The 23,919-nt window shown below is 44.5% G+C and overlaps 2 protein-coding genes across 2 annotated transcripts; both read right to left on the minus strand.

The window, feature by feature from the left end:
• Nucleotides 1-2,903: 2,903 nt before the first annotated feature.
• Nucleotides 2,904-7,141, minus strand: ZC3H10 (zinc finger CCCH-type containing 10). Its single transcript, XM_006897637.1, has 3 exons — nucleotides 7,075-7,141; nucleotides 6,327-6,390; nucleotides 2,904-4,912 (listed from the first exon to the last, which is right to left on the minus strand). The coding sequence occupies exon 3, from the start codon at nucleotides 4,855-4,857 to the stop codon at nucleotides 3,550-3,552; it is 1,308 nt and encodes a 435-aa protein (XP_006897699.1). The 5' UTR covers nucleotides 4,858-4,912; nucleotides 6,327-6,390; nucleotides 7,075-7,141; the 3' UTR covers nucleotides 2,904-3,549.
• Nucleotides 7,142-15,108: 7,967 nt separating this feature from the next.
• Nucleotides 15,109-21,947, minus strand: PA2G4 (proliferation-associated 2G4, 38kDa). Its single transcript, XM_006897638.1, has 13 exons — nucleotides 21,702-21,947; nucleotides 19,632-19,760; nucleotides 19,222-19,327; nucleotides 19,052-19,121; nucleotides 18,763-18,855; nucleotides 17,287-17,350; nucleotides 17,013-17,091; nucleotides 16,778-16,856; nucleotides 16,536-16,669; nucleotides 16,078-16,172; nucleotides 15,818-15,945; nucleotides 15,597-15,650; nucleotides 15,109-15,438 (listed from the first exon to the last, which is right to left on the minus strand). Exons 1-13 carry the CDS (start codon nucleotides 21,787-21,789, stop codon nucleotides 15,373-15,375), a joined length of 1,185 nt encoding a protein of 394 aa, XP_006897700.1. The 5' UTR covers nucleotides 21,790-21,947; the 3' UTR covers nucleotides 15,109-15,372.
• Nucleotides 21,948-23,919: the final 1,972 nt, after the last annotated feature.

Raw genomic sequence — 23,919 nt, forward strand, 5'->3', positions numbered from 1 at the left:
GACCCTCTATGAAATGGATTGATTCGGTGACTGGGGTAATCGGGATGGGTGTGTCAGAGGCGGTGCGGTTGGCGCAGGATAGAGCAGGGTTTAGGGCTGCTGTGCATAGGGTCGCTATGAGTCGCAAAGGACTCAACGGCACATAACAACAACAACAATTAGTCTTTTGATTTCGTGGCTGTTGGTACCAAGAGTTGATTGTGGAGCCAAACAAACTGAAACTGTTAATAATCACAATCTCTTTACCATCTATCATGATGCTGCCAATTGGCCCAGTGGTGAGAATCTTTGTTTTCTTGATGTTGAGCTTCAATACATATTGAAGGCTGCAGTCCTTGACCTTCTGCAGCAAGCACTTCAGGTCTTCCTCAGCAAGCTTTCACCATCTGCATAACACAGGTTTTTAATGTGTTCCTCCAGTCCTGATGCCACAGTATTCCTCACAGAGCCCAGCCTCCTGGATGGTCTGTTCTTCATACAGAATGAAAAGGTACAGAGATAGGACATGTTCCTGGTGTATACCCTTCCCAGTTTTAAACCATGCAGTATTTCCCTGCTCTGTTGTAATGACTGCCTCCTGGTCCAAGTATAGGTTTCGCAAAAGCACTATCAAGTGTTCTGGGATTCCCATTCTTCTCAGAGTTAGTTTGTTGTGATCCACAGTCAAATACCTTTGTGTAGTCAATGAAACACAGACATTCCTCTGGTACTTTCTGTTTTCAGCCAAGATGCATCTAACATTAGCTATAATAATAGTAGTCTTTGCAATTACTTGCTATGTGTCAGAAAGCTGGATAATGACTAGGGATGAAAGGAGAATTGATGCCTTTAAGCCGTGGTGCTGGAGAAGAGTATTCAATATACATACCAAACAGGTTTGTCCTAGAGAGGATGAAACCAGGTAGCTCCTTGGAGGCAAGGATTCTAAAGCCTCATCTGACATACTTTGGGTATGTTGCAGGGAGTGACCAGTCCTTGAAGAGGGGCATCATGCTTGGGAGGGTCGAGGAACAGTGCAAGAGAGAAAGACCCTCGAAGAGATGGACTGATTCAGTGACTAGGGTAATGAGGGTTGGTGTATCAGAGACAATAAGGTCGGCACAGGATAGAGGAACATTCAGAGCTGTTGTGACAAAGGGTCACTAGGCGTCGACAATTTGATGGCATATAACATCCAAGTTAAGGTTTGGTTTGTTTTTTAACAAGACAGCTCTTCTGTTACATAAATATATTAATCAGCACTTGCTGAGTAAAACAGTTCTAATTCCTCCAAGCTCTACTGACTGACCCTTAATTTTTTTAATTATCTGGAATAACTTAGCAGGTGACACTAAAGAAAGCACCTTTTGACATGTGACAGGTCACACAGCCTCACAAAGTTAAGCTCTGCAGTTGTCTGGGGCTGATCTGGCTCACAAAGTGAAGCTGTGGTGTTTTTCCATGGTGCACAATCTTACAAAGTACTCAAGTCACTTGATGAAATGAGACAAAAAAAAAAATTCATGTTTTTTTTTGTTTAAACATGGTTTAAACCGCAACTACCCATTTCCTGTCCCTGCTATTAACTATTGCTTTTTAACCAGTTACAGCCTTAGTCTATTCTATTCTCTTAGAAAAAAATATCCTTAAAATAACCCTGCTTCCTTGATAGAACCCAGTGCACAATGAAGCTCCTCTCCTTTGTACCTTCCCAATATTTCTGACCCAAGTCCAACTTCAGTGAGTCCTTCCTAACATTCTCTTACTGTTCCCTATGGTGGGCACTCTCCTCTTTGCAAGGAGCATTAGACCCAACTCTTTCAACTATAGGTATATCTGGTGGTCATTAGCTGGGACACATTAAGACAGGACATTCAATATCTTCTTTCCTAAAACTACTTCTTTAGAATTCATGGCAAAAAGGCAATAATAGTCTGTCGGGACTTCACTGAAACAAATGCACATTCATATCTATGATCACTCTTCTCTAAATGTTCATAAACCAACTCTTTTAATAATCCAGATAATCAACATTATCAATGTGTTGTTTCTATAATCCACAAACCATATTTGCCCATTTTCAGTCTTCAGAGTTTTTCTTTGTTTTAAAAATGACTGGCTTTGACCCAGGCTTTCAACCTCAGGTTTCCAACTCCAGGTATATTCTAAGTAATCATCCAGCCAAAAGAGCAAGAGGTAGCAGAAGGTATGATGGGGGAGCGCGACCCAGGATCATTTCTCAACCCCCAAATATACTGTTCCGTTAGACTAGACACCTGAGTTGTTTCCCTCACATCAGCCACAAGCTGAGGAGGAACTGAGGTTTGGTTATTGGGGCATGTGGCTTTTTTACATGGATTTAAAACCTACTCTGGTCCAATTTGGACAGAGAGGGAAGGGATGAATCCTGAGGCTGTGTCCCCAGGAGAACTCTCAGTTTCTCAGCACCTCCCAAAGCTTTAAGGATTAAGGCATTGGTCACTGAAGAAAAGATAGGAGGGACATTAAATGCCATCAACAACTCAGAAAAGCAACCACCACCTGCCCTGTTCTGTTTGAATAAGGGAAGGATTTGTCAACTACTTAATATCCCATTCCCATCACATGTACCTTCTCCAGTACCTGCCCCCCTAAATGACCCTAGGAGCCCTGGTTACCAAGGCAACCTGGGAATAGCATATGCAGAGACCAGAAACAAATGAGGCTATTTTTAGATTAAACCAGGTGGCTCTAATGCTTTTACCTCACAGAGTGGCTTCCTTAAAGCCCCAATTGGTCATGTCCTAGGTTCTTATCATCACTGGCCTCCATCCAACCATGCTGAACCTATGTGAGGGTGGGGTCTCTATCCCATTGTAGCATGAGATCTACTAACTGCTCCATCTCCCCACAAAGAATATCTAAGCAAGTCTTCACTGCCTCCATTTGTTAAAAATAATTATTTTTTATTTCTTTGGAAAGTGGTGGGTCCTGCCCTATGGATTTCCAACCCAAGCTAAGGTAATGAGTACTACCCTAGCCTTTGGGCTAGAGTACTATGGTCCCCGCCTTTCCAGGGTCCCAGGAGCAATTCCTATATTGTCCAACTCAACTGGGCCCCAAGTTGTCTGAAAGTTCCTATCAGACTTACTTTCCTGGCCCCCCACTTCCCAATCTTTTCTGGCTTTCTGAGTAGGTTTATTTTTGTTTTTATCCTTTCCAAAGGTAGTGCTGGAACCTGTGTGTGCTGTGCTGTGCTGAAGAGAGGACAAGATCAGGATGTCCTCAACTTCCCATCAGGGAACACAGCCCCTCAGGCAGTCTTCCTCTTCCCTTGGCTTCAGTCTGCACCCTCATACAAGCCCCTTCTGTGAAGCCTGAAGAAGATGGGCAAGAGGACCCTTACGAAAGGCAGGTGAGAGAAAACACACCAGCCCAAACCCATCTCAGAAGCATATTCTTTGCAGTCTCTTGTCCAGTTCTTGAGTGAGCCCTTCAGACAGGGCCTGGAAGGGCTATGCGAGTGGGTGAGCAGGAGCCCCTGAACCCCAGCCCTAGGAGGCAAAACCAGGCGAGTGTCCAGTTGTCCCATCAGTGCGGCATGGCTGTGATGCGCATGCTCTGGGAGGCGATGGGGTAAGTCACCATGGGAGTGGTGGTGTGGCTCATTGTGATTCCTGCCAAAGGCTGGGCCATCGATACAGCCACAGGGGCCACAGGAGCGACAGAGACAGCCACAGGAGCCATGGACACAGGTGGAGGTGCCATTCCCTGGGCGATTGTTTGAGCCAAAGCAGCTGACAATGGTGTGATCTCTGGGTTCAAGTGTGGAGGTGGGGGTGGTGGAGCAGCAGGAGGTGCGGCATTCGTTGGGGGAGCAGCTGGAGCTCCAGCAGGGGCAACCAGCTCTTGCTGAGATACAGGGCGGGGCTGGAGAGCTTGGCTGCTGAGAGTAGTATGAGTCTGAGCAATGCCATGGTTAAAAGTGGCAACAGTGCCCACAGTGGGGGCCAGAGTCTGCTCAGTGGCTGGTGCAGTGGAGCTCAGAGTCATGACCTTAGCCTGATTACGAAACTGGGCATTTTGTTCCAGCAGAACTTCATTGGTGGCCAACAGGTTGCTGACCTGCTTCTTTAGCTCCTCGACCCGCTTCCTGAGCATGGCGTTCTCCTCTTCTAGCAGTCTGCATTCCATTCCTCGGGGTGGAGCCAGGTTGTAGTCATACGATTCAAAATGGGGGCCATCAGGAGGGCAGCACCCACCTCGCCGACGTTTGGGGCCTGGTTCATGGTCTTCAAAGCCCCTGTCAGGGAGGTCATAGATATCATAGAGATCATGACGACGTCCTGGGGGGACCGGGCCTGTTGAACCCCCCCCACCAGCTCCTCCTCCACCCCGAGCATCAAACTCAAAATCCCGTTGCAGGTGACGGAACTTGCACTTAGCTCCTCTCTGGCAGTCCCCCTTGAGGAAGTCACGGCAGATGGGCACTTCTTCCTTGCCATTCGGCAGGTCAGCTGGTGAAAGGCCCAGGCCAGCTGCTACTTTCTGCCTTAGCCGAGGGGGAAGTTCTCCAGTTTTCTTGTAACCATCCTCATCCTCTTTGGAGCCATGGATGAATCGGCAGTTTGGACGGCTACACTCCTTGTTCTGGAAGTCATGACAGAAGATGAACTCATTCTTGCTCACCCCCAAGTTGGACACTTCGCTCATGTCTGGATGGCGATAGCGACAACGTTTGCCCCGCTTGCACACATTCCTCAGGAAGTCTCTGCAGATGGCATCTGAGTTTGTTCCAACACTGCCTGACCCTGCCCCACTGGCTTCCTCGCTGCCGCCACCTCCAGGACCTCCACTGCTGCTTCCAGTGCCATTGGCATAGTTGTCCCGGTCAGGCATTCTGGTCCCCTCCAACTCTGGACTTTCTTCTTTTTCTTGCCACTCTTGGTGACAGCTAGAAAAAAGGAAAGCTGTGTCAAACAAGGGTCCTCTGGAGAGGTCACCACTCTTCCCTAGAAGTGGCAGCCCACTGAAAAGCAGGTCAGAATAGAAATGGCTTTGGAGATAACAAAATCTAAGAGATGAGAAGTCTTGTTTGGACTGGCTGGCTTATGAGAAGTCCCCGCCCAGGCCCTTGTGCACCTGGTCTGGGTCAGAGTGATTCACACTTGCCTGGCTAACGGAGGAAGGAGGGATCTGGAGTGAAGCAACCTCATCTCAATGATGATAGGGTGGCCGAGGAGGGGGAAGGGAGAGTATAGTGTTGTATTTTATCTCCCCTTCTGAGCTGACCTTATTAAAATTGTGGAACTGAAATTAGACTGCTGAGCTATGACGAGGAAGCACTAGTGGCAAACATCATCCCTTAAACCGTTCCTCCGTGGGCTCTAAGGGAAAGAAAGGCCCATCAGATCACCAAACTCCAAGAAATCCTTGGTGAAAAGAACAGTATGACCATTTTGAGAGTTCTTAAACTTTTTATTCTTTCTTTAGCTTCTGACACTTTCAACCCATGAGGGCAGTGTCCTAGGACCCCTCTTTTCAAAGAAGGGGAATCTAAAACAGCTAGAATCTCTACTTCTAGACACCGGGGGGTGGGGGTGGGGGGGAAGAGGGAGTGAAAAGGCAAAGGTGGTAAAAAGAGTTAATTTTATAGAAATAAGTGAGCTTTCTGTTCCCATTCCACCCCTTCTTCCTGTCCCCAACTCTATGGGAAGATCCATTGCCATCAAACCCTATTCTTCACCCCATAAAGAGCCTCTTTATTTATAGACTCCATAAAAGCTTTTTAAATCTCTTTCCCAAGAGAGGTCAGGAATGCCAGTCCACTGCCCTGGTTCTAACACCCTCCACACAAGATTGGGAGTCTTTACTACCATGTGTCTAACCACATAGACCTTCCCTAGGCAGTGTTCAGGCTCCCCCTGCTGTCTAAAGAAGAACTCCTTTAGATTTCTCCTTGGCCTTGACTCTCCAATTACTCTGACTTCACCTTTAAAGCTTCTAAAAGTGCAACAATGAATAAGAACCAAAAATCTCTGCAAATGTTCATTAAAACGAATAAAATTTAATAATAATTTTTTTAAAAAAAGTTTCTAAAGTGTCCAGTTTGAAGTGACCAAACTAGAGGCCAGAGTTACCAAATAACCTATAAGGGGAAAGGGCTCCTTTTCTTCCAAAGAAATATAATCTCGGCAAGGAGGGGCGGGGGAAAGGAAAAGATAGTAAAAAGAAGGTACAACTTTTACTAAAAGGAATCACTATGTGAAGAAGTATCCATCCAAACTTAATCCATGAAATCCTATCAGATGCAGATAATCAGATACGGTTATCACTCCCCACCTAACCCTCCCAGGATTATTCAATACCTGAGGTAGCTCAGGTGAAGTCCGGGGCTCCTGTGGGTCTCCACCTCCACATCACTGCTGGATTCTGAACAAGAAAAAAGAAGACTTGGATAGGAGGAGGAAGAGTGGACTGTGTGGAAAGAAGTATGACAAAACGGTAAGGGCTCTCAGAATTTAAAATGTCCTTAGAGTTCACACTGAACTTCTCCACCTGTCAAAAGGACAAGGCAAGTCTCCAGTAAGAGAAGTATGGGCTAAAACTCGTTTGAAGGAACTGGGATCAGATCCCAGTCTAGGGTTGGGGTTAAGAATGCCACATGGGGAGCAGTGCAAGGGCTGCGACTGACAGTGTAGTGGGATGGCCGACTAAACTTGGGTGATTATGACGCTTAACGTCCTAGAGTTTGCAAAAAAACCCAAAAGTCCTAGGAGTTTCCCCGCAGCAAGTCTTCTAAATTAACAAGTTTTGTGCAGTGCCTCCAGTTATCACCTGCGGATCATCTCAACAGGACTCTAGGGGAACACGAAATGAAAGGGGGGAAGGCTCCAGGTGACATCATGCTGAGGGATGGGCAAGGTTGTGACGTCATGGAGCAGGCGGTTGCCCGCAAAGCGGGATCAGTCAGAAAAGGGGTTCGGCCTCGGAATGTGAAGAATAATCAGATTGTTCCTGGGGGGCCATTTGTAGATCGGCTGAGTCCAGCCGCTGGGATGGCCCGACTCCTCCCCTCCGGGCGCGGCCTCCACCTAACTCTCCCGCCTCCCTCACCTGCTGCCGCCGCCGTAGTTGCTGCTGCCGCCTGCCGGTCCTCTAGCTTCGACAAAGAGCCGCCTACCCTATCGTCCTTCCGCTTCCTGCGGAAGAAACGACGCTCTAGCCGCCAGACCCGGAACCATACTTAATGGTACAACATTTGAGGGAGCCGACACAGGAAGTTCCCAACAAGCCCTGCGAGTCACCATGGCAACACGCAGGAAACGGTGCTGGAAGGCCATGAACACCTTCAACGTAATGCGGCAACGAGCCAAGCGGAGGGCACTTAAGACCTTCTAATTTATACCCATGCTTTAGTTTCACTCCCTCCAGTGAAGGACAACCATCAACTTCAGGTCCTAGGACTGAGAAGCCTTTATCGTTTCTCCACATCTTCTCCTAGTTTGGGAATTAAGGGACTCACCACCCAAAGGAAAGGTTACAAAATATCCCAAAAAAACCACATAACAGACAAGGCTATTTGATTCTTCGGCTAAGACAGCAGAAGAGATGATTTATTGTGCACGTGACATCCAACCACAACTAAGCAGAGTTAGTCCAGAATATCATAGTCCAGGGCAACAGATCAAAAGGGTCTGGTTTCGAAGGAGGAAAGCGGGCCTCTCAGGTGTTTATGGCGATCGAATGGCGATAGACGTTCTAGATCCCTTGAGTCAGAAGTTCTAGACAGGAGCATGCAGTCCAGTTTGTATCAGCGTCCCCAGCCTGTGGCATTCTCTACTCCTGCCGCTGTGGCGTCGGCACGCGCTCACGTCTACTTGGACCTCTGCCTCATCTTTCTTCTTTTACGCTTCAGCCTGAAAAGCAGACATATGAATGCAACTGCTCCCTTCAAACACAGTAGTCGATTATATTATGTACATACAACACGTGAGCGAGAACTAAAGAGCACTACAGTTTATCTTCAATTCCTTGTGCTGGTCAAACTATGTCCTGTTCCTTTTGAAAGCGAAGGTGGGAATTGTATCCAAGTTCCGCTCCCTTCCCTCCTCCTGTGTACTGGCGAAGTATAAACATACCTGCGCATTCGCTTTTTCCTCCACTGGCAATCGATCAGAGCAGGCAGAAAACAAAACAAAAGATCAGTAGTTTCATTAACATGTTAAGTAGGGACATTAAAAATACTATTTAGGACCACGAAAGCTCTTTGGATGAGGGTCTGAGCAATGGAATCAATTTGGAGCCCCCGCCCAGAATAAACCCCGCCGCTTTTGAGCATGCAATCTTCTAACCCTACTACTTCCCCGGCTTCTCGTCTATACAATTTTTGCTCCCCTCCACACTATCCTTCCTATCCTAGTAGCTCTAGGGGTAGTCTCGAAAACCTAGCGGTAGGGGAACCATGGCGGACTTCGCTAATCCCGAGTTTCTCTCCATCACCATTCCCTACTACTTTACAGTTGACTGTTCGGAACTGCTCACCTTGGCCCTCATGGTTCGGAGGTCTCTACGGGAAAAGACAAAAAAAGGTACAGTTAGTTCGCCGCGATGATGTTAAATGCAACTTCCAGATGTTAATGGATTGTGAGCCGATTCCATACAAACCACTTACCGAACAAGATGGCGCTAAAGTGGAAAGAGAGCGAGTTCCTTCTACAGCTATTTTATGTAGCGCTCAGTGTCGTCACTTCCGTTGTCCCGCCCACCCAGGGGCGGGGATACCTGAACAGCGTAACAATGGGTGTTCAGAAACCTGGTAAATCAGTGAATGAACTGAAGCTCTGTGGATTCTCATTCAAGATACCAACTCTTCATTTCCTATATTATCCACAAATTCATTATGTGAACACTGCAATATTTTTACATGATAGGGTGGAAACAAGGAATGTAGACGAGAAAAAGTGACTTGTCTTCCCTGTTCTTGGGAGTTGCAGTTACTGGTAAAACGCCTTTTGTTGATTGGTGCGGATTGTACAAGATAATTTGTCTATCTGGTTTGTTTACCTTATTTCCTAAATTATGGCAAAGGGAAGGTCGATTTCAGAACTTCCGAAAATGTTGTATGCTAGAACATGGACGTGAAATTCTGGATAGGAAAAGTTGTCACTGTCAAAGATCAACTTTTACCCAAACTCTTATTAGAAAACGATTCACTCTTTGGTGTGGAGTCAGCAATGACTCATGGCTGACCTTCCCTTGGATATTCGGAGGTTGTAAATTGCATGCAGTGCAACACTTTACAGAATAAGTCACCAGAACTCCATATAATGAAATGTTCTTGTGTATAGTCAAGTTTGAACAGACCCATAGCTGACACTACAGTGGGTTTTCAGAAGCAGTAAATCGCACGGCCTGTCAAGAAGCAGCGCTGCAATTCCTAAGGCATGCAGATCGAGGCCATCAGTCGCTCTGTGTGGGAGAAGGATTGGCAATCTCCTCCTGTGCAGTTAACTGCTCTGAAAACCTACCAGAGGATCAGCTATTTATGGTTGGTTCTGATTCCATGGTACAGTACGGGAGGCGACTGCCCATCCTTTTCCCTAAGAGAAGGTAGACAGAATAGAGTGCTCATCCCTCAGAGCAGCTGGAGGATATTCTCCCATCCTTCTCCAGCTTCTTACCACTAGGTCACCAGGGCTCCCTTATAATGTAATGTTGTTGTTGTTATGTGCCATCGAGTCGTTTCCGACTCATAGCGACCCTATGCACAACAGCTCTAAACCCTGCTCTATCCTGCGCCAACCGCACCGCCTCTGACACACCCATCCCGATTACCCCAGTCACCGAATCAATCCATCTCATAGAGGGTCTTCCCCTTCTGCGCTGTCCCTCCACCCTCCCAAGCATGATGTCCCTCTCCAAGGACCCGTCCCTCCTGGGAACATGTCCAAAGTATGTCAGACGAAGCCCCAGAATCTTTGCCTCCAAGGAGTAGCTTGGTTTAATCCTCTCCAAGATGAATCTGTTTGTTTTCCTGGCAGTCCAGGGTACATTCAGTACCCTTCTCCAGCACCACAGCTCAAAAGCATCCACTCTCCTTCTGTCCTCCCTAGTCATTGTCCAACTCTCTGATGCATAACAAGCGATTGCAAAGACCATGGCCTGTATCAGGCGCACCTTAGTCTCCAGAGAGACACTGTTGCTCCTGAGTACCTTTGAGAGGTCCCTAACAGCAGACTTTCCCATCGCGATACGCTTTTTGATTTCCTGACTGCTGGTACCAAGAGTGTTGACTGTGGAGCCGAGCAAACTGAAGCTGTGAACACTCTCAATCCCTTCGTCATCCATCCTGACGCTGCTAATTGGTCCAGTGGCGAGAATCTTTGTCTTCTTGACATTGAGCCTTAGTCCATACTGAAGGCTGCAGTCCTTGACCCTTCGCAGCAAGTGCATGAGGTCCTCCTCAGTTTCAGCAAGCAGGGTTGTGTCATCTGCATAATGCAGATTGTTAATAGATCTTCCACCAATCCTGATGCCACAATTCTCCTCGTAGAGCCCAGCCTCTCGGATAATCTGCTCTGCATACATGTTGAAAAGGTATGGAGACAGGATGCATCCCTGGCGTACACCCTTCCCAATTTTGAACCATGCAGTGTTACCCTGCTCTGTTCTGACTACTGCCTCTTGGTCCAAGTATAGGTTTCGTATTAGCACAATTAAATGTTCTGGGATTCCCATTCTTCTCAGAGTCAGCCACAGTTTGTTATATAGCCAACTATTAAAATCTTTTCCACAATTCAGGAGACATTCTTGGCTACAGTACCAAGAATTTGTTAAAGTATTAATTCTCGCTTTACTGAAGATCAAACCAGTGGTGGTTGTGGTGGTTATGTGCCATCAAGTCAACTGCAATTCATAGAAATCCAATGGACAAAAGCTCTAAACCCTGCCCTATCCTCACCACCCCCAACACATCAGACCCTATTGCCACTGTGTCAATCCATGTCAACCAGGTTCTTCCTCTCCCATGCGGATGCTCTACCCTTCCAACATGATGGTCTTCTCCAAGGACTGGTCCCGTTAGGCAACATGCCTAAAGTACGAGACAGAACTTTAAAATGTTTGCCTCAAAGGTACAATCTGGTTTCATCTTCTCAAGGACAGACTCTTGGCAGTCCAATGTATGTTCAGTACTCTTCTCTAGCATCACAACTGAAAGCCATCAATTCTTCTGTCATCCTTATTCATTGTCCAGCTCTCAGATAAATAGCAAGCAATAAAAAAGACCATAGCCTGGATAACAGAAACCTTAATCTCTAGATTCACACTGTTACTCTTGAGAGGTCCCTGACGGCAAATTTCCCCAAAGGAACTTGTCTTTTTGATTTTTTGACTGCTTGTGCTAATTGATTGTCTCAGAAGGCATGGGTGGCCCACCCCTGTCCTTACCAGGGCTCCTCAAGAAAGCATTACCTGCCATTGGAGGTTGGACTGTGTGGGTCCAGGCACCCTATGTGTTTCCAGTATGAAGAAATAAAATTGAGAAAGAAAAAAACCACCTTGATTTCATGTAATAAACAGAAAATTAAAGGGGGGAAAGTACTGATTGTGGATGTGAGCAAGATGAAATGAACAGCCTCAATCTTGTCTCTATCATGATACTGCCAGTTGGCCCAGTGGTGAGGATATTTGCTTTCTTGATGTTGAAATGCAATCCATACTAAAGGCTGCAGTCTTTGACCTTCTGCAGCAAACCCAAGTCCTCTTCATTTGCTGTGAGCAAAGTTGTTCTTCATCCAATTTTGCTGCCACTGTCTTCTCTACGAGTCCAGCCTCCTGAATGATCTATTCTGCATATATACTGAAGAGGTATGAAGAAAGAATACAACCCTGACACACTCCTTTCTTGATTTTGAACCATGCAGTGTCCTTTTGCTGTTTGGATTAATAACTTCCTTGTTTAGATAAAGGTTTACCATAAATACAATCAAATGTTCTAGGATTCTGTCTTCACAATGTTAGCCACAATTTGTTGTGATCCACACAAATACTGTTGCATCATTGAGAAAAACATAAATCGACATGTTTTGTACTCTCTGCTTTCAGCCAAGATCCAGTTGACTTTGGTAATGAATCCCTAATGCATCATTCTCTTCTAAACCCTGCTTGTACTTCTGGCATTTCTCTGCTGAAGTACTGTTACAGTTATTTTTTGATAATTTTCAGCAAGATTTTGCTTGTGTGTGATATTAATATATTGTTTGATAATTTTCACGTTCTATTGGATCGCCTTTTTTGAGCGGGAATAAATAAGGATCTTTTAGTTAGCTAGGTAGCTGCACTATAGATTTCTTGGAATAACCTGGCGAGCACATCCAGGGCTGAATCTGTTGAAATATCAGTTGGTATTCCTTTCACACTTCCTAGATCATAGAGCATTTTGCCCATGTTGTTATTAGCTGCCACTGAGTCAAGTATGACTCATATTGACATTATGGAACAACAGATCTGAATCCTACCCTATTCTGTGCCATCTTCATAATTTCTGACACACTTTAGCTCATTGCTGCTGTTACTATATCAATGCTGTTGAAGGTCTTCCTCTCTCTGCCAACTCAGCTGTTCCAAAGAAGAAAATGGGAGTCTCCTGTGCCTTTACATCCTCTGAAAACCTACTGGTCACCTTTGTCAGTTCCAACTCAACAGCCCATTAACAGTAGTTGCCTGCAACTAATAGCGACCCTATGTATAATAAATTTCACTCTTGCCTAACCTGTCTCTGACACACCTACCCCCATTAATCCAATAACTGTCTCAATCCATTTTATCCAGGGTAGTCTTCTCCTGTGTTGTCCCTTCACCCTTGTAAGTATGATGTCCTTCGCCAAGGATTGGCCCTTCCTGGCAACATGCCCAAAGTATGTGAGATAGAGCTTCAAAATTTTTGCCTCTGAAGAACCTGATTTCACGCTCTCCAGGACAGATCTTTTCTTGACAGTCCATGGTTAGGTTCAATACTGTTCTCCAGTACAACTCAAAGGCTTTGATTCTCCTTGTCCAATTTTCTAATGCACAGCAATTGACTGTAAAGACCATGGCCTGAATCAGGTGCATCTTATTCTCTAGAATGTCAGTCTACATGCTGAGCAAATAATTTGAGAATCAACAGAAGAAATGTGGCATCAGGATTGGAGGAAGACTCAACAACCTGCATTAGGCAGATACCATAATTTTACTTGCAGAAGATTACAGCTTTCAATGTAGATTCCATCTCAATATCAAGAATATTCCTTACTACTGGACCAGTAGGCAGCATAATGACATGAAATTGCCAACAATTTCTTTTTACTTGAATCTAGTTAACACCATGCTACTAGCAGTCACGAAATCAAGACATATTGCATTGGAGAAATCAGCTGCCAAAGACCTCTCCAAAGTGCAACAATGTTAAAGACTAAATGCACTTGATCCAAGCAGTGGTATTTTAAATTGCTTCATATACATATATCTGAAAGCTGGATAATATGCCTTTGCAAATTCCACAATGCAAAGGGTATTGAATATACGAATATACTATGGAATGCCAAAAAGAGTTAAAGTCTATATTGAAAGAAATGCAGCCAGGGTGCATCCTTAGGGGCCAAGGATAGGGAATAACTTACACATCATTTGGGCATGTGGTCACAAGATGTCAGTCCTTAGACATGCAGGAAAAGTGGAGGGTCAGAAAGACTATCAATGGGGTAGAGCACATGATATCTACTCCCTTGTAATTTCGTCTCCTTTAAAAGCCCAAGGAGTGTGAGTTGAGTTCAGACTAAACAACTAGCTTTTCTGTTTGGTTTCTCATGAGGGAGCTCTGGTAGCACACTCAGTTGTGCTAATTCAGTATTGTGTCTCCCACACTTCATCTGTCAGCAGTTAAGCAGGATAAGGATTGACAATCTCTTCAAATTAGAATTTGTAGCCTCAGGAACCAGAACAAGGCAGGGAGTTGGTAGGAGTTTTTTTGATAGCTTTCTAGCAGCCTCCTCCCATAAAGATTTACACCCTCAGGAACTCAACAGAGGTTTGACATGAGTTCTACTGGACAGTAGTAAGTTTGCTTTATTTTTTTTTTACTGAACAATATTTATTTTTTGATCTTTAAATAGGTGATCATTAAATAAGTGCTTTAGCATAGCACCGTCCGTGTTAGTTTGCTTTATTTTTTTAAAAAATACTTCTATAGCCTTTTGTTTGTAGTACACATTTAAGAGTCCTTTTCCTGGACAAAGTGGCAAAAGCAATTCTTATTTCAAATTTAGAGAGTTAAACTAATTTCCCTACTTTCATCAAATAAAACCAGCATACAAATGCACATCAGTATTACCAAATCCAAATTTATTTTAATGATATCTCATTTTCAATGTGTTTAAAAACCACATAAGTTATTGGGAACACTAGTTTCCTGGGACAGCATGCCAGAGGTACTGAAATTAATCACCTTTCTTTCCAAACCCCCAGCAATTCATCCAATCCAAGTCCACAGCTTCAGAAAGCCAAGAGTTATCTCTTCAGTTGGTCTGCTCCTCTGGTTTCTGGTTTTTCTTTCAAAGGGAAGAGATCAAAATATTCAAATAGGGAGCAAAACCATACTTGAGCTCCAGTTCAAGTTTATGTAAGACAGAGCAAGGGAAGATCCCACTGACTCCAAAGAAAGGGCTCAGTTGCGATGGATTACTTCTTTCTAGCTTTGTGAAAGTGAGGGGGGAAAATCCTTTAGAACAAAAATGACCAAAGATTTACAAATGAGGACTCGTTTGATCGATGAGAATCCCTTGGTAGATATGCAGGCTCCACCTCCTAAAAATGAGGGTCTTGACCTGACAGTCTGGACAAAAAAAGTATCTGCCACCTGTGAATAAAAATCAATCTGAAGAATAGCTCCTCTATTTTGAGGCCACCTAAAATATTTTGGAGAAGTGAGGAAGAATCCCCCAACAGATGAGAAAATGTTGACATCTGGAGTGGCATAAAAAAATTTCAGCTCAGTTTTTAATGGTGGTGGTGGCTAATTTAGCCTCTTCCCTGTTCTGTTGTAGGGTCAGACTTTGACCAAGCAAAGTAGTAGAAAAAGGCTAGAAAGAGGGGCTTGAAGACGATGGGTTTTGACTCCTGATTTTATTATTCTATTTCTTTTTTTTTCTATTTAAAGTAGTCTTCAGTGGTTGGGAAGTCTAGCTTCCCAAAACCAGAGTCAGTTGGAGCTGGCTGTTGTTGGAAAGGGGTGGGTTGGGGGATTGGGATGGGGGCAGGGAGACCCCGCTCTGCTGGTGGTCCAGGATGGAGAAGACGATCTGCACTTCAGAGCCTGGGGTGTAGTGGGAAAGGGATGAGGCAGGAGCAGCAAGCCACGGAGAGTGACCCACCTCAGTCCCCAGCTTTATTCCCTTCTAAAGTTTCCCCACTGGTGGCATTCTCTGCAGTCTTGGAGGCCTACAATTGGGGAAAGGGGAAAGAGAAGATCTGTTAGTATTCAACTACTTGGCGCAATGTTTAACCATCTGGGTCGGGGGGAATAAGGATACAGAGAAATATATCACCACCACCCCTTGCTCATATAGAAGGTGGAATAAAGGGGGATGATGATTCACCTTCTTTTTTTTCTTTTTCTGAGTTTTCCGGCTTGCAGAACTCTGAAGGAGGGCCTAGGAAACAGGAAAAGAACAAATTTTGGAAATGTTTAAGAATCATTAACACAAAGTGCTATTCTCAGTACTACAGTTTTTTCCAGAACTTTGCTAGTATTTCACCCTTGCTTCCACGACAGGCACCACACTGCTCCTGCTCCCCCTCCTTTCCACCCCTCACCAACCTTCAGCTCCTTATCCTGGACTTCCAGGTCAGACTTGTAGAGGTCAGGTTCAAAGGGCCCACTGGTTATCCTCATGGGGCCATTGGGCATGAGCAGAACAGTAAATTTAAACTGGGCAACGAACTCACCTATGGGGGGAAAAAAGTAGTGTTTGCTAAAATACTCCTTCCTCATAATCAGTTCTTTTTCCTTAAGTTACTGGGAGATAGAGAGTACTAGATAACCAGGTGCTCCAAAGTCATACTCTCCTCATAACTCACCCTCCTTCTCATAGAGAACATTAAATGGCTGTAGTAGTTCATGCTTGGCGCATTCCACCACACCCATCCGGGCCTTCTTTTCATCGTCAAATGCTCTGTGCACGGGAAGAGAAATTTTAGTTGTTCATAACTACCTACCAAATCTTTTTATTAATAATATATCAATAATTTTACTAATTTTCTTACACAGTTCCTAACCTCAAGCTAAGAAATCTTAGTGGTGCAACTCCACTAGCTGCTCCAAAGGAGAAAGATGAGGCTGTCTGTGGTGTAAAGATTTTCAGCTTTGGAAACTCAACAGGATAACACCTACCAATCTCCTGTGGATCTGACATGCCAGAGTCTTTGGGGTAAGCAGCACCACCAAAGTTCTTATGTCTGTACCATGACGGGAGGAGAGGGGAAAAGTGTTCCTAGGACACTAGGGTTATATGTCCTCTGCTTACTAAGTATAGTACCTTAAAGTAAATGGCATGGCATCAAAACGTCTTTCCACCTCACTGAAGAAGGCACGAGAAGTTTTCATTTTCAGGCCATATTGTTTGGACGGATCTCGTTTATAAATGGTAGTTCTCTGCCCTGCATCTTTGGCCTAAAAGAGTAAGTCAGATCACATTTAGGTGTATGTTTTCTCAACATGTCCCCAGTCATTTGTCCCCCCTTTTTACAGTCATTTTTTAATAGCACTGGTAAAACTCACCTTTCCTTCTCCTGAGCTGACAAGAACATCCACAGCATATACCTCGTGTACTTCAAATTCAGCCTTTTCATGGTCCTTCCTAAGAGGAACCACCGGAAATGGAATCATTAAGAAAACTAAGCTCCCAGGGTTTTGGAGTAGAAAGTAGACAGAATCAGGATGGGAGTATGGATGAGTAGGTTGATTATTCATTCATCTCATAAGATGGAACGTGAGAGGCAGGACTGGCACTTACTTTTGCTGGTCTGTTGGATTTTGGATAATGGTTTTTTCTCCATCGATGACATGCTGCTTCAATTGGTGTGACAGCATACCTATAGAAAAGACAAAGTTTCTAAACCTACTTATCTAAGTACTTTGATGGAGAAGGCAATCAAAGTAAGCACCTGGTTCAGAATTCTTGGTCTAGACTAAGGCAGAGCCAAAATAAATCCTCAAGGGAATAAAAAGCTTTAATAATGGTAAACCACTTATTCTTAGGCCTTGAACCATATTATCTGAATTCTCACCTTCTATTGGTGTGCACTTAAATGAGTGGGCAACTTTATTCCAGGCTTCTGTCACTTGTGTGTTCTAGAAGTAGAAGATCAAATTAAAAGTGAGATACCAGCAGCTAATGAGTTCTCTAACATGAGAATAAGAAACACAGTGAAAATTCTAACATCTACTGTGATTTCCCTCAATTTTTCATTTCATACCTACACATATCTTTCATACTCTATATATGTGTAACCTAAAAAGTACACGTGTATCATTTTACAAAGCATTTTCACAAATATGTAATTCTGGAAATTAAATAGGGCAAATCTATATACCAATCTAGAATATGGGGCATCGAGGCTCAAAGATGAAATAATTTCCCCAAGTTTAAACAAGTGTGAAATAGAAGAACCTGTTGATATACTCCAGTTTCCAGACTTTAAAACCAGTGTTTAATTTCCATTTTACCTGGTATTCTAACCTACTGAGAGGAGCAACACATTTTTATTTTCCTTTTTCATTTATTCCAAACATGAACTTTTTATCTAAACTATGGCTCTTAGATAATGAGAAAAGTGAAGGACCAATCACAGGTCATATTTATTGGATGACACTATTCTAAATTACATGGATTATTTAATTATCACAACAACTCTGTGAGAATAAAGCACAATTTTACTTTTCCCTTTTTATAGGATAGAAATTTGAACTAAAATTTATTATTACAAAGGGGCAATTATCACAGAAGGACAAATACTGCATAGTGCCACTGTTGTAAAATGGAGCTGACCTCAAGGTTTGGGGGAAACTGAGAAAGATGGGATAAATTATGCATACTGCATTGAAACAGTTGAGGGGGAGAACTGTTTAAAAGGGATATGGCTGCATAGTGGAGTGGACTTGGGGGGAGGAACTGTATAACAATGAACGAATTTTCTTTTACTTTTCAAAGAAAAGAGCCAACTGGGAGAGAAGGTTAGGGAGAAAAGTGCAACAATGAATGAATGAAAATCCAAAGTCTCTGTAAACTTTCATTAAAATAATAATAAAAAAAGGGGAGGGAAGTTCTTAGGCAACATCCAAAGGTAACCTGATCTACTGAACTGTTTGAGAACCTAAAATCTCAAGTTTCTTAAAAAGTAGCGATCTTATAAAACATAATGAATGGAAATTGTATAAAACCCATGTGTATGAAGGATAGTGTGAAACACAATGAATATGAACTTTGTATGCAACCCAACATAAAATAAATTTGTTGTTATGTACTGTGAGTCAGACCCGACTGGCACAGGAGGAGATTGCCCCTCATTCTCCAGCAGTGCATCTGGTGGATTTGAACCACACATCTTCAGAATTGCAGTTCTTATTACTTAAGAAATCACATTCTAACAGAGCTAATAAAAAGTAATTTTCATTTCATAAAAGAACGGTGGGAAATTTGGTAGTTCAGTACAGCTGAAGAATTGTAGATGGTTAATCCACCTTTGGCTCTATCAAATAGCTACCTGGTTTCCAGGCTTGACCAAGCGTAGGGCAGCCTCAGCACAAAGGTGAGCGGCTTTAATGACATCTGCTTTCCGCCCTGTAACTGGGGTTCCCTGCAGGTAAAAAAAGGGAGGAAATGCAATCAGAGTCTTCCAGAGCTCTTCAACTCAGCTAACCATTCACTTAATATCCAGGTACCCATTACCAAGGGACCAAAGCAACCTTTCTTTCTCTGTTTCTCTAGAGACGCAAAGGAGCATTTCCCCTCTTCAGCTGAACAGAAAGCGAGTTCCAGGCAAATTTACTTACCTTCGCTACATCAACCACAAAAGTGTGGGCCACATTAGCAATGAAGCCATCCACATGGACTCCAAGGTCACTGAAAAGCAAGAGTTAAAATATTAGAAATTTATTAAATTAGAAATAGACACTATACAAATGCTTGACAGATAATAGGGATTATATTAGTTCAAGCTTACATTTTTACCAAATCACCTCCCTTGAGAATGTAATCCTGGTCGCTCTTCAAAGGGGAAAAGTGACATACACAGTTATTTACTGAAATGCTGGTAGGAAAGGCAATACCTGTAAAGAGAGAATTCCTATTAGCCTACTGCCCCACTTCCTCAGGGGTCTTCCTCCTTCAGACAAATAGGCTGGAGGTTGCATCAGTAATTGGGACAAACAAAACAAAACCTTTAGGATTTTTTTTTTTAATTTTATTTTTTTATAATTTTTGTGTGCGTGTACCGTCAAATCAGATCTGACTGGTACAGGAGGAGATTGTCCCTCCTTACCCGGCAGAGCATCTGGTGGATTCGAACCGTTCACCTCTGGGATTGTAGTTAAACCTTTAGGATTGGATGATTAGTGGGGCTCTGTTTTTTACCTTTTTTCATTTCCTTTTCTTTCTTGAAGATTTTCCCTGTCTCTTCCATAATCATGGCATCACCTTTTTCACACAGGCTCAGTACTGACACACCTGAGCTGGAAGCTTCCACCAAAGACCGAAGAACCCCTGGGGAAAGAATAGAATCCTATCATGTCAATTTTGCTTGCGTACATTATTTAGTTACCACCCAAATAATATCTAGAAGTTGGATGCATGATTCTTAATATACCCTCATGCTACTGCCTTGAAGGTGAAAAAAGGAATGAGTTTTACCTCTTGGACCTTAAGTTTCTACCTTCCTTAAAAAAAGTCAACATTCTCTTCCCTCTTGTAAATAATGTGACATCTGAGTATATACAATCTGCCTTTAAAGGCGTTAGGCTTCCCAGAGATGATACCTTTGGTATGGTAGGACTAGAGTTTATGAACTTCAGGGGGCTGTGGTCAAGGTATCCAACATACATGCAAAGCAGACTAGAAGAAATTTATAGGCGTCAGGAACAACAGAAAGGTAGACACAGAGTTGCTGACTCAAAGTTTATGACTGTTAAATAATACCTTCTCAGACAACCAATATGGGTGTTGGTAATCTCAATTTATGCAGATTTATTTCCGCATAAAAAAAGCATATAAAGGCATTTAACCTAAGGTCCTGGGCTTCAACAGGCTTAATTGTACAATTTATAGCTTATAATTTGCAGCCAATCTCAAAGAGAGATATATCCCAAAAAGTTTCAAAAGTGGAATCTGGATATTAAGTGTCTCAGAAGTTAAAAACTTCTAAAAAGAGAACAGTTTCTTCTGATTTAAACCATTACTATCAAAAAGAGTATCAATAAGAGCAATATATTAAATGTCCATTATGTTACTTTACTTGGCATTTGCTCTGCTCATTGGCTTGTTTGCCCTTTTTATGGTCCATCCTCAACATTAGAATATGCTTTTTGGGATTTAAATTTCTTAAGACTTTTTGTATCTGAGGGGGGAAAAAACCCAACTCAAAATGAAGCTAACTCAGTTACAGGGAGAAAACTTCTAAGAACTGATTAAAAGCCCATGTACAAGTAGTATGTCTCCCTAACTGGGTTGTAAAATAGAAAGGTGGACCAAAAAAAAAAAAAGGCAGCTACCTGTCAGGCAACTGCTGAGAAAGTCAGCATAGTTTTTTAAGGATGACTAGTGACAATCCAGACATTTGTGTTCCAACCCCACCCCAATACTGTTCACAAGATAGTCTATATGGAGCTGGAAGAGGGCACCTCCTCAAAACACTTTCAGGTTCCCGAGAACAATCTATATTTTTCCAGTAAAACCATCTGCACAGGAATTGCTGAACAGGAGCAGCAATGAGTAACCTCATAGAAGGCCAAATAAATCTCCAAAAGTTGTGTCTGACGCTTCAAGGGTGTCATCCAAAGGTCCCTGAGCTGGCCCAAGGGTAGAAGGGGGCCCCCACCAGGAAAGAAAGTGAAGTAAATCAGCACAGGCAAAGCACGTGGTGGGGAAGTTGGTGTCAGGGACCAAAGCAAAGGGAAAAAAGGGCCGGTGACCCGCATGGAGACTGAGCAACACGTGCCAGCTTGGCTCCTGACGCCCAGGAACCGCGACAAAACAGAGGGGCGCTTCCGTCGCCAACAGCTGGCCGTTTCCTTTCCGCGGTAGCCTTGCCGCTGCCAGAATGAGAGGAAGCAGGGATCCGGTCCGAGGCCCGCCTAGTCCCCGGCACTGCAGTTTCCAAGACGCCTGCCCGAAGGACCAAAGGTGCAGTGGGGAGGAGACGAACCGTCCCCCATTACAACCGCCTGGGGTTCAAGCGAGCCGAGGCCCCCCTCTGAGCTTTTCCTCACCGCATGCCTGCACATTTAGACTCTAGCCCAGGCCTGGCCACTTGGGTCCTGGGCGCAGCTCAGGGTCTTCATATCATACCGCCTCCAGTGAACCCGTGGGGGGCCTTTAATGGCTCACTCCGCACGACCCCACTGCTTCAGGCACTCCGGGGATAGCCTAGCATCATCTCTTGCCTTGCCCCCTCTGCCTCGATCCCCAGACCCCTGAGGCCGTACTCACGATTGGCGATGTCGCCCCCCATCTTATACTTGGTCACGACCAGGTCCTCGGCGATAGTTTGCTCTTGCTGCTCGTCCTCGCCCGACATCTTCCCACCACCACTACCACCGCAGCAGCCAGCAGCCGCCTCTTGCCAGCCGCACACTATGGCCAGAGACTCCCTCGATCCGCGAGGAGAGCGCGAACGAAAGCGCGAGCAAGCAAGGGAGCGGGAGGGCAGGCGAGAGCGAGAATCTGCGAGCGCGCGGGCTGTACGCAGAGCACGCTGGGACAACGAGTCTTGTATACCGCCAGCCGCAGGCCGTGCTCGTCAACTACAGAACTACAATTTCCCAGAAGGCTGCTCGCGCCCCTCCCCAGGCCCTGGGGCCTTGCCCTCCAGGGGCCTTGCACGCCGTAATCGCCTGGAACGCTGGGAAGGGTCAGGCACCGGCGGGAAGGAGGAGTTGTTGGGGAGCATGTGGGAAAGCGTGGTCTCTCCGGGAAAAACCACAACTACCAGGAGCCCTGAGCGAGAACCCGTAATAGAGGGGGGCGGGCCGAGGGAGAAGGGGCGGGGCTACGGTGATTAACAAGGTTGAAAGTAGGAGAGGTAGGGTGGAGCCGAGACGAGTAGGCAGTGTCTACACCTAGGACGGGGAGGCACGCCCTTCTCTAGACCGCAGGGGTGGGTGGTGAGACCAGGTGAGACCAGCCTGGCTGGTCCTGTCTGTTGCTTGGAGATTAGGGAGGGGCTAACATTGTGGAAAGGAACTAAAAACAGCCTGGACTAACAAGGCGTTCTGACTGCAAAGGGACTACAGTCTCCAAATGCAGAGGCTGGACTCCCAAGGAATGAAATGGAATTATTTACCCAACAATAGTTGATGTTACGTGAGGAAAATTTTCAGAAAGAAATTAGAATGATGTCCTGCAGCATCTGAGGTGTCAGTATTTCACGTTAGGAATTCCATGCACTTTTAGAGCTCCCCCCCTTTTCTTTTTTCAATTTCTACAGGATTGTTACTATTTTCAATTGATTATCCTGTAGTTGTTGTTAGGTGCCATCGAATTAAGTACTACTGATAGCGACGCTGTGAACAACAGCTTTGAACCTTTTCCAATGAGGCAGTCACTGTGTAAATCCATCTGGTTGAGAGTCTTCCTCTCTTTTGCCCTCCACCTTTCCAAGCAATAGCCTCTCCTATCAGAGTGTTGAAATTATTGAACAATATCACACGCAAGCGAAATCCTGCTGAAGATATCCTGAAACGACTGGAACAGAAATACCGGAAATACAAGATGGGTTTAGAAGAAGACCTGGCATTAGAGACATTATCGCCAGATGGATCTTGGCAGAAAGCAAAGAGTACCAGAGGGATATCTACCTTTCATTGACTATGTAAAGGCATTTAGTTGTGTTGATTGCAAGAAATTGTGGTTAACCTTGAGGAGAATGGGAATCATAGCACACTTGATTGTGCTTATGCGAAATCTATACTTGAACCGGGAAGCAGTCCTTAGAACAGAACAGGGAGCACTGCATTGTTCAAAATCAGGAAGGGAGTGCATCGAGATGTGTCCTGTCTCCATACCTTTTCAATCTATATGTACAACAGATCATTCGGGAAGCTGGGCTTTATGAAGAGAAATGTGGCATCAGGATTGGAGGAAGACTCATCAACAACCTATGTATGCAGATGACACACCTTGCTTGCTAAAACTGAGGAGGACCTGAGCGCTTGCTGCAGAAAGTCAAGGACTGTAGTCTTAAATATAGATTGAAGCTCAACAGCAAAAAGACAAAGATTCTCAACATTGGGCCAAGTGGTGGAACAATGATAGGTGGAGAAGAGATTGAGGTGGTTATAGCTTGCTCGGCTCCACAATCAAGACTCCTAGCTCCAGCAGTCAGGAAATTAAAAGACAAGTTGCAGGGAGCTCTAGTGGCAAGAAGCTGCACTGCAATCCCAGAGGTGGGGGTGGTTGTTGTTATGTGCCATCGAGTCGCTTGAGACTCATAGCGACCCTATGTACAAGAGCTCTATATGCTCTTCTATCCTGTGCCAACGTAGCCATCTCAAACACACTTTTCCCACCTCTCCAGTCACAGAATTGATCCATCTCATCAAAGGTCTTCCTCTCCTTCGCAGCCCCTCCACTCTGCCAAACATGATATCCCTCTCCAAGGACCAGTCCCTCCTTGCAACATGCCCAAAATATGTCAGACAAAGCTTCA

Source organism: Elephantulus edwardii, unplaced genomic scaffold, assembly GCF_000299155.1.
Source record: "Elephantulus edwardii isolate Elephantulus edwardi_28Jun2011 unplaced genomic scaffold, EleEdw1.0 scaffold00212, whole genome shotgun sequence".
NCBI lineage: Eukaryota > Metazoa > Chordata > Mammalia > Macroscelidea > Macroscelididae > Elephantulus > Elephantulus edwardii.

Excerpts from the sequence above, each read along its gene's own strand:
- ZC3H10 (XM_006897637.1), bottom strand. The coding sequence starts at position 4,857 with ATGCCTGACCGGGACAACTATGCCAATGGCACTGGAAGCAGCAGTGGA.
- PA2G4 (XM_006897638.1), bottom strand. The coding sequence starts at position 21,789 with ATGTCGGGCGAGGACGAGCAGCAAGAGCAAACTATCGCCGAGGACCTG. Across the intron at positions 16,173-16,535 it reads GCCATGCCATTTACTTTAAG|AGCATTTGACGATGAAAAGA; the intron begins GTACTATACTTA and ends TCCCGTGCACAG. Across the intron at positions 15,946-16,077 it reads TGTTCTCTATGAGAAGGAGG|GTGAGTTCGTTGCCCAGTTT; the intron begins GTGAGTTATGAG and ends TTCCCCCCATAG.